The sequence below is a fragment of the Dunckerocampus dactyliophorus genome, chromosome 3 (genome assembly GCF_027744805.1).
Source record: "Dunckerocampus dactyliophorus isolate RoL2022-P2 chromosome 3, RoL_Ddac_1.1, whole genome shotgun sequence".
Lineage (NCBI taxonomy): Eukaryota > Metazoa > Chordata > Actinopteri > Syngnathiformes > Syngnathidae > Dunckerocampus > Dunckerocampus dactyliophorus.
The window spans coordinates 20,886,224-20,896,776 of record NC_072821.1 but is presented as its reverse complement, the minus strand read 5'-3'; the positions used below and the strand labels follow the sequence as shown (position 1 = coordinate 20,896,776).

The window sequence follows — 10,553 nt, the reverse complement described above, 5'->3', positions numbered from 1 at the left end:
TTTGGGCATAATAATGAGAAATGCAACGATGTAATTATTAATTGTTTACAAAACAAGTGAAATTTCCACTGGCATGATGCCTGCATGCATAATTTAGTTTACAATGATACTCCCCTAGGGGAACCCCATACATGATTTCTCATATCACTTTCTTTTTTTGCTCAGTCAACGTTGTCTTATATAATCCTATTTGGTCCCCAGATGTACTATTGATTCAGCAAAGGAAATGTGCAGTGGAGAGGGTGTGTGTGGGAGAGGAGGGGTTAAACATTTCGAGGGTATAGATTGCAGTGGGAGCCCTGGTGGGCCAGGCTGAATTGTGATAGCGACAGATGTCTGAGGGGCACTCCTCCTCACCAGTCTCACACTGCACCTCGGAGAGCCTGCAGCTGTCACTCCCAAGGCTTTCACCTCCATTATCACATTCAAGCGGAGTCTGGAGCCCATCTGAGCACTCTCCTCAAATACAGGTTAGTCGCACTGATGCTTTTATTCAATGATTTGTTGAAATACCTCGAGGTTTTTGATTAATTCTTAAGAAAAAAAGTAAGAAGGAAAGAGATAAGTATACCAGCGCATCTGCAGTTTTCCTATTGTTCTCTTCATGTCCTTTTTTCAAATTATGCAAATATCATCATTTCAATAATAAAGGCAGGGAGTTTTCCCCCTCTTTTCATCGCAGTCCAGAGTGGTATTCAGCCTGCGTTTGTGTGGTTGTGTGTGCGTGCGTTCGTGTGCGTGCGTGTGTGTGTCTACCGGCAGGAGCACTGATTTTTTTTTAAGTCGGCCATGCAATGAATAAAAAATGCATTAAAGAGAACGCGGACCAAAAATCCACAAGTTGCCGCTGTGTTATGCACTCGGTGTGAAAAAAGATCATTTGCTTGACACGATGCTCGAGGAGACATTTTTTTTGTTCAAACCGGTGAACAAAAAGAGCAGAGCAACTCAGGCAGTGGGTGGGTGGGTTTAGGTGGGGGATGGACAGTGGTTGAAAAGTGCACAGTCTTATCTGCCTGTATTTTAAGTCTACAATCACCGAGCTTCAGACAGCCTCAGTTCGTCATCCAAAGCCCATTTCCCCTCGTAGGAGTGATGGGGACTCTCATTCCTTTGTTAGCAGCCGGCTGGCACATGCTGCTCTATTATTTGCATTGCTATCTCCCAGTTGTGCCAATATTGGGCTGTTGCATATTTGTTTCCTTGCATGCATATAAAATGTCCTTGATCAAATCTAAAATCAAAATGTTTGTTAAAAATGAAATATGTGTGAAAAGATGTGTAATGTGGTGATAGAACACGAGGCAACGAATAAATCAGCAAAATTAGAAAGGAACTTCGTTGGGGTAGTGTGGTTTTTAAGCAGACTTGAGTCACTTTTACTGTAATGGCGTATTGGAGAATCCATATAGACCATTCGCAGGTGAAATGGATTTTCAGCCTAACCCAACATGGTGGTGTGTGTGGCCACAGTGTGGCTTGATTGCTTCACTGCAGCACTATGGACAGTTCCCTGGTTTTTCACTTTGGTGCCCATACCCACATGCTGCCCTGGTCTGGGGTTCTGTTTAAGTCAGGGGTGTCCAAACCTTTCCCACCAAGGACCATAAAGAGAAAAAAAAGAAGGATGAAGGGGGCCACTTTCATACATATTGAGCATTAAAGATGCTAAAACCATTCCAAAGTAGGTCAATATATGCTAAGCTATCCTAAGCTATCCATCGATCATCGACATCTTGGTTTTGTGTTTCAAGTGACAAAGCAAATTAGTGTTATATCTAATAATATATCTCATTACTAATTAATACATGTTATCTTTAGAATATGCCGAGGCCCGATAACAAATGAGCTGCAGGTTTTCAGCCTGCAGCTCATTTTTTTCTCACCCTTTGTCATGCTTGCCAGATTGTGTCTTAAAGGATGGTTGCATATTATTGACATCTTTTGTTGGAATACCAAGCGAAACATCACATGTTGGCGTCATTACAATAAGAAACAAGACAATTTTCGGATGACGCATTTTCAAACATGTTGGCTTCTACAAACTCAGCTGAGCCACAACCCTTCCAAAACATACAGTTTTTTGTTTTACCCTGAAAGGAAGTCAAATTGTGTGGCAATCAGCTTCTGCCCTTTGTACATCCTCATTGGACATTTGTTTAACTCAAAGACAAGTCTGTTGTGTACTAATCTGTGTTCCCCAATCAGTATTACTTAGATATACAGTATATTATTGTCAAGTGGCATGTCCTATTTGTGTAGTTGTAGGAATATACAGTACTTTACCCATGTATACATACAGCCTTAACCAGAAAACAATGAAATTTGAAAGAACAAACTGAAATCCCAAATGTATGTTGTGTAATGTTGTCGATACCTTGGATAGAAAATCCAAGGTATCGTCAATTTATCCAAATTTTCTTTGTGAATTCAGTGAATCTCCCAAAATGCACTAAAAACTGTTTGAAGACAGACCCTTGGTAATGTCCTATTTATGTAACAAAACCAAGTGCCTGTTTGTGATGACCATAAGAATCTGGGTACATTTTTTGGGTGACTCAAACATAAGCAAACAATGAAAAACATTACACTAATTGTAACGCTCCAATTTGAACTACAGAGCATGAGTGACATGTGTCATGCTTCTCTGGTTATAAGTCTTACATGAAGAGGAACTTGGGTCTAAACTCGTGTCAGTTAGATTCAATTAGGTAACCCAATTTGCCAGTGGAAATGAATGTGATTATCCATGTCATGCTCAAGATGTATTAAATTAAGATCAAATTAAGACATCTTCCAATGTTACTTAGTGTCCTAATTTCTATCACCTTTTCTAATAGGTGACACAATGGGAGGGAAACTGAGCAAGAAGAAGAAGGGTTATGACGTGAGTGACCCCAAAGAGAAGAAGGATGAGGCTGCAGCACCAACTACGAGTGCGGAGGAGGCTGGCAAAGTGGAGGATGCGGCACCACAGACAGAAGCTCAAGTGACAACGGAAGAGGAAGGATCAGCTGTTGCAGCAGTAATGGAAGCAGAGAAAGCTCCAGAAGAGCCTAAATCTGCACCGCCTGAAGAACAAGCACCTGTTGCAGCTCCAGCACCAGAAGACTCAGTCGCAGTCACGGAAGAAGCAGCTCCAGAAGAACTCGCCGCAGTCAAGGCAGAAACACCTCCAGTTCCAGAACAACCAGTCACAGTGATGGAAGAAGCATCTCCTGCCCCAGAAGAACCCGCCACAGTCAAGGAAGAACCGGTTCCAGTATCAGGAGAACCAGTGGCAGTCAAAGAAGAGGCATCTCCATTTCCAGAAGAACAGCCCTTAGTTAAAGAAGAAGCTGCTCCAGTATCAAAAGAACCAGCCACAGTCAAAGAAGAAGTTTCAGTTACAGAGGAAGCATCTGTAGCACCAGACGAGCCACCAGTCGTTTCAGAAGAAGCATCTTCCCTACCAGAGGAACCAGTTGCAGTTACAGAGGAAGCATCTCCAGTTCTAGAAGAAGCAGCTGCAGTATCAGAGGAGGCTGCCTCAGTACCAGAAGAACCTATAGTCTGTTGCACTGCTGTACCAACTGAGGAAGACCCAGAGTCTACAGCTTCCATGGTGGAAGAATCTGTGGAAGAACCAGAGGTTATTCCTGGGAGTCCAGAGGAGGCACCCGAAGAGCCAGAACCCATTCCAGTGACTTTTACTGAGCCAGAGGTCATTTTGGAAGAAACAGCCCCACCTGAATCTGCTCAGCAAGTTGAACCGGTCTCTGAGCAAGTTCCAGAGCAAGAGAAAATAATTGAGCCTGAACCAGAGCCAGTTGCAGAGCCGAAGCCAGAACCAGTGCCAGAAAAGGAAGTTGACATAGAGGAATATGTGCCTGAGGAACAAGGCCAAGAAGATGAGCCTGGACCAACAGTTACCATGGACGAACTTGAGACTGTGAATGCAGAGGAGGTCCAAAATGAATGTCTGCCTTCAGAGAAGGAATCAGCTACAGGAGGAGATCCTTGCACCGAAGCTGCAGTTGAACCAGACGTAGCAGAACCTGATGTGATTGCAGAAGCTTCTGCGGAAGAGGTGCCTTGCTCAGAGAGTGTGGTAGAAACACAGATGGAAAATGGTGATATTGAGAGCTCTCCTCTTGCAGAGGATGCGGTGGAAGTGGCATCTCTCCCAGTTGTGAATGGAGAGTGTACACACCCCGAGGGATGTGTTAATGGTATCGAAAAGTCAGTGGAGTCGCCTGTCAAGAAGCCGAGTGACTTTGAACTGAAAATGGACGTTAATCTGAGCGTGGATGTCCTGGAACCCCCAGAGGACGTCTCTGACATGATGGAGACTCTCAGCACTGAGGTCACACAGGAAGTGTGATGAAGCTACAGTACCTTTCAAATTAATGTGAATTTTGAAAAATTCTCCAGTGATGAGAGAGAGTCATCAAGGTATCACAAAAACAACAAGGCTTTCTGAAACATTGACGCCATTGTTGTGTCTTTCAGGGCAACTCAGGCAATTTTGCTTTGAGCCACCAAAACGTGATCACTTGATGACTGAGGGAGCAAACGTAGATAGTAAGTAATATGGAAGTACTGGGGACAGACCTGAGTTTGTAATTTGAGGGGTGAGTGGACGCACACAGCTGAGTAAAAATACCGGACAAGCAAAAATATGTCATTAATGAATGAAATGGTTAATTCTGTCTTTGTGTGTGAGCCCAATTAATATGACTTTCATATATTCTTTCTATTACCTTGTGCAGCGGCATACATGTTTTGGCCTTTTATAACAAATGACACATGTGAGATCTGTTAATTTCAAAATGATTGTTTTGGAATAAAATAAAGAATAAAAAGATTGTTATAGCCCACATTGATGTTCTTGTCTTTCCATACATTCCCATGGCATCAAGCAGAGCTGACTGCATTTAATGCAGATGTATTCATACTAATCTCTTAGTAATTATTAAAATAAATAGTTTTCATACATAGCACTGCAAACCAAACTACTTGGTGACATCAACAACCCAATATGAGCTGCAATGCAGGTCGGAGTTTGGCTGATTTTTCACATGTGGGGAGCCACGTCCTATGGGTGACTGCTCACACTGCAAATATTTGGATTTATGCAACATGAAAAAAATGAAAACATGACATGACCTACTATTTTTATGTCAACTGGTATCATTTTTTTCCAATTTTAAGTTAAACTGCAATCTTTACCATTCCCGCTTGTAAGTCATCATGCTTATAGTTCGAACCCCATATCAGTGCTGGCAGAACACAGCTCCATACTGGCAAAGATCTAAAGGAGACAAAGATCTAAAGGAGACAGACAAGAATGCTTGCTGGAGAAATGGAGTGGGGTTGTTTCAAGGATGAAAGGAAGGCCTCTGATGCTTAAAGCAGCCAGAAAAAAAAAAACACTCTGCTTGACACTCTGGAGTCACTTTCAGACTTTATAGATTTGAATAAGGCATTTGGTGTTGTAAGCTGTACTTCTTCACAGCGTTTTAGAATGCTGCCACACCTGCTGCTCACACTACTGTCAGAAGTCCTGGGGTCTTTGTCACATAGATGTAAAAGGGAGTCTCGTGGATGTGGGTGTATGTACATGTGTGTACAGTTGGGAGGCGGGTGAGCATGTGTGTGTGAAGTAGAGGGGAGACGTGAGGTGAGGGGTGGTTACTCAACCTTGCTCAAACTACTGGAGCGTGGGTTTGCACATAAAGGATGATAGTGATCATGAAAACCTCCCATAGCTTCTTTCTGGGCCCATTCACATACCAGCTCTGTCCTGTTTCTTTAAAAAATACTCCAGTGCTGCATATTTATGAAAGGAATGTTGTGGAGAGGGTTTGCTTGGGGCCGGGAAAGAGGAACTTGCTGACATATTTTTCCTACTTTCTTTCCCCACGCTTTTTCAAAGACATTAGGTTACTTCTTCTAACATGTACAATCATTACTGTGATTAAGGCTTGCAGTCCGTTTACAAACACTGAATACTTAAGGTACATTCAAACTAACTAGAGAGAATCAACTGTTTTTGTTAACCAAACATTTCAATTAGAAGGAAATAGTTATTTCAGTCGTGGCTGAAGTTCACATTTTAACTGAAAGAACCGATTTCTACATTTCCCTGAATCTTTTCTTCCATGTCTGTTTTTGAAGGGGTGAACGGGAGCCTTGTCTTTTGGATCTTGATTTAAAGTAGCTGTTGTGAGAGGCCAAAAGGCCAGCTGCACTGCCTGGTTACCCCAACACTATGTGCTCTATATGCAAAGGCCTGCACAAAGCGCAGACTGTGTTCCAGCTTCTTTCTCAGCCTGCAGGCTTTAGCTAACTCTGACTGATGCTCTGAGTAGCAAACTAAAAAAAGAGCCTTGAACCAAATCCAAAGCAGCTATTTGATGAAGGAGTGTACAAGGCATCAATCCACCAGGGCTTCTTTCAAGTTAGTTTTTTTTTTCTTGAGGGAAGAATATTGAAGATACATCTTTCTGAACCTTTGTGAATGTCAAATTCATTGTTAGAGGAGTGCTTTAATGATTGATTCCCTGTCAATGTGTAAACACGTTTGAATGGGAAATAGACGCCGAATGGGGGGGAACCCAACAATAATGAACAGTAATTTTATGTCCTGTAGAAAATTCTTGCCAATATGAAGTAACAATGGCTTCCTTGTATTTTGATGGCATATGTGTGCCACTGGCATGTAGAAACCCACTATTTGTGTCGGAATGGCTGACAAACAGTTAACCACAAGATTGTGGAGCGACGGCTCAGTGTGTACAAATAGGATTACTCTGTCAGATTCACCAAATTTCCTCAATGAGCGAGCTAAAAGGTGGGTTCATGTTTTGCATAGTTTATTCTGAAATTCAAAGCAGAAGCAAGCGTATATGCTTTAAAGGTGAGGCCAGGCCCGGTTGTTCCCTGAAGTCTTAATTCTTTAGTTTACCAAGTCATTTTGGACAATTATAGTCTTCCAACATTGTGGTAACAATTTATGGAAAATCCTTTTCTGTGCCAGTGTGATTGTGCCTCAGTGTCATTTTTTTTTGGTGGAAGAACTCAAGTCAAGTTTGGGATAAACAGGAATAGGGTCTTTCTAGAAGAGTTAAAGGTGTTAGGGTGGCAAAGGAGGGAACCGTGTATTGTCTTCCATTTTCACTTCCTGTAGGTGTAATGGGTGGGTGTCCCTATAGTATTTCACTTTTTTTTTTTTCTAAATGGGCATGTCCAAGCTGCCAGATGACACAAATAACAGAAAAAGCACAAATTAAAAAATGGCAAAATGCAAAAAAACCCCATCAGAACCTCATACAGGAGAATCTCAGTCACTTCGAGAAGAAACAGGTAATTAAACAGAGAATATAAGTGGCTGAAGCCTTGCAGACAATAATTCTAAATAAATATGTTCTGAAGGAATATTTGACATGACATGTTTACACACCTTCCTGGTATCCAGATGACAGTTGTATTAAACAACTCTTCAGGGTGTTGTGTGTGTCAGGGAAGAAGGATCAGGCTCAAGATGTCTGCTACGAAGGAAACTCCTTCCCTCCTTCTATCTATCCCGGTACTTAATAAGATTCAGGTGGCTGAGTAATACCCACAGCTGATCACTGTTTGTTATTCAAGCCAGAGGGTGTCGGACAAGACATACACACAAACACACACGCAGCAAGGCCAAAAAACAAACAACAGACGCAGCGCACATACTCAGGTTTAAGCTCTCATTATGAGAGCTTTGCGGCAACTTCCTCTCACTCCATTTATGTTTACAAAAAGAGTGAGTCAGGAGAGGATGCGTAGAAAAGCTGACACGGCTGGAAGACCTTTCTCTGGTCTCCTGTGGGGAAAAATATTTTTTGGTCTCTGTCTCTTACACATCCAGGATTATTGTATCCCCTCCTTTGCGCCTGTAAATCATTTTAACCTCTTTATCACTTGTTCTCTTATGTTCTGACTGCGTTTCACACCAGCACCCCAGAGTCCATCCATCTGGACGTGCACTAATGCTCCGTAATCGAACCAGGGCATGCTGAAGCCTATTAGACGGAGCTAGTGGTAGTAAGGATCAATACTGATCTGCAGGGTGGGTCTAATGGATGCTGAGTGTAGCTGTGATTCCCCTCTTTGTCTGCTCCAAGACCCCATCACCCTTAATTCCTCACATGTGCTCTCTCTTTCTTAACCACACACACACACACACACACACACACACACACACACACACACACACACACCCACACACAAGCAAACAAAGACACTGCTTTCTATTCTGTCTCACTCTGCTGATGCAGCTGCTTCCCTGACTAGGCACTTTATAGCTGGCTCATTTTCTTTCTGCACAGTGAGTGTGTGTGAGTAATAGTAAAAAGTCTCGTCATAAACATGTTGGGGCCAGTACACAAATATATACTAATTATGTACCAAAGTATTTTTCTCGAACAATATTTTAGGTTTGAAACACAATAAATCAAATTGGTGCCATCTCACATTTCAGAGAATTGGCCACTATTTTAGTAACTACCTCATGGTTGCAGTGTTTGCAGGAAGCTCCAAAATGAAATTTGAGACTCTTTGCAACCAGCGTACTTTAACATTGAAATCCAAATGAAGTTGCAATTCAGATTTGTAACCCCTTTGTAATGCCAAAATATGCCATGTTATGAATTAGTGAACAACTAAAAATACTGAGGTATTCACTTACATTAGCTCATCTGTGATAAAACACACCATCACAGGACTAAAATCAAATTCAAATCCTCAAGAAAAAACATATTTCTTTTAAAATATTTCTTTTATTTAACCGCTTGTCAGGATTGTGTGCTGCGGTACTGCCTTCTACTGCTTCTCTGTTGCAGCACACTCCTGAGCACCCTGATTGCTGATCATCTTCACCTGTGCCTGATTAGTTGTTGTATTTAAGCTGTGTGCTTACTCACATCCAGTGCCAGATTGTCCCTTTGCTACACCCTGTTCAGCTCCTTCCAGCTTGTTCTTGTGCATTGTGTTTTGGCTTTCTGACCCTCGCTCTGCTCACCTGTAAGTACCTACCTGCCTGCTTGACGTCTTCTGCAGTAGCTGTATTCTTTGGTACTTCTGCTAGTTTTTTGTTAGCAGCTCTTTTTGTTCTTGTCTGTATTTTTCCCTGCTCAGCTCACCTTGCTAGCAGTGTTTTTTGTTACTGTTTCCCGCGACTAGGTCCGGATGTATTTTGGTTGTACTTTGTTTCTTGTGTGGTTTTTGGTACCTTTTTGTTATCCATTTTTGTATTAAAGACCTTTTCTGTTTTCACCTATTCGACTCTGCATTTTGGATTCCTGCATCACGGCCTTGGCCGTTCATAACAGAACAATCTGGCCAAACATGGAATCCGCAGAGTTCGCACATATAAAGGCCGCACTATCCCAACAAGGTGCGCTCGTCGGCAGCCATGAGCAATCCCTCCGGGGAGTTATGGAGTCCCTGGCCGCCCTCGCCACTAGCATTAGCGCTATTGAGCAGCATCTGGGACTTGGCTCTCACCCAGGACAGTCGGAGGGTGCAGCTCCCTCATCAGAGGTTGTTCGAATCGCACCTGCTGCCAGCAGCAGTAATAGTCGCGAGCCTAGCCTCCCACCCCCCCCACGCTTTTCGGGGGAATCTATGGATTGCAGACAATTTTTACACCAGTGTACCCTGATTTTTGACCAACAACCCAGCACTTACTATTCCGACCAGGCCAAGATAGCGTTTATAATGAGCCTACTTACTGATAAAGCAGCAGCGTGGGCTATAGCGGTGAGCAAAGCTAAGCCGGAGTTACGCACCTCCTATCCTGTTTTTTTGGAGGAGCTACGGCAGGTCTTCGATCACCCTATCCGTAGTAGGGAGGCCGGTAACCAATTGTTGGACCTACGACAGGGCAAACGCTCGGTAGCGGCTTTTTCTGTGGACTTTAGAGTGCTGGCGGCAGAAAGCCGATATGATGAGGAGGCTCTCCGCGGAATATTTCGCAAGGCTCTTAACGAGCGGATCAAGGATGAGCTGGCAGTGAGGGAGTTCACCACCACGCTCAACGAGCTTGTCGACCTAGCCATACGGCTGGATAATCGCCTCCGGGAACGTGATCGCGAACGCAGTGAGGGACTACCTGCAGGATCAGCCAAGAACCACCGTCAGGAGTTTCGGCTGATACCACTAACTTCCGGAACCAGCGGAACAGAGGGAGTTCCATCAACGGCGGCCACCGAGGAGATTGCGGAGCCCATGCAACTCGGGGGAAGACGCCTGTCTGCTGCGGAGAGGTCGCGGAGGCTACGACTCCGCCTTTGCCTGTACTGCGGCGAACCCAACCACACCATCAACAGATGCCCCGCGCGACCGGCACGCCGCGCCGGATCTCCTCCTGACGTTATTAAGGAGACTGGCGCAGGATCGACCGCCGTATCTAAGTCGAGGGAGAATCAGCCTACGCAGGACCGTTGTGAGTATGCTGAAATGCCTCCGGCGTCGGCTCCGACTCCAGCAGCCTTTAAGAGACTACAGGTGACTGGACTCATTACGGGGGGGGG

General features: G+C 43.8%; 1 protein-coding gene across 1 annotated transcript; it reads left to right on the top strand.

Moving 5' to 3' along the window:
- Positions 1-306: 306 nt before the first annotated feature.
- On the top strand, positions 307-4,852 carry si:dkey-56m19.5 (translation initiation factor IF-2). The gene is made up of 2 exons (XM_054771371.1): positions 307-470; positions 2,841-4,852. The coding sequence occupies exon 2, from the start codon at positions 2,849-2,851 to the stop codon at positions 4,361-4,363; it is 1,515 nt and encodes a 504-aa protein (XP_054627346.1). The 5' UTR covers positions 307-470; positions 2,841-2,848; the 3' UTR covers positions 4,364-4,852.
- Positions 4,853-10,553: the final 5,701 nt, after the last annotated feature.

What these genes read in the sequence shown, in the direction of transcription:
- si:dkey-56m19.5 (XM_054771371.1), top strand. Translation starts at nt 2,849, where the DNA reads ATGGGAGGGAAACTGAGCAAGAAGAAGAAGGGTTATGACGTGAGTGAC.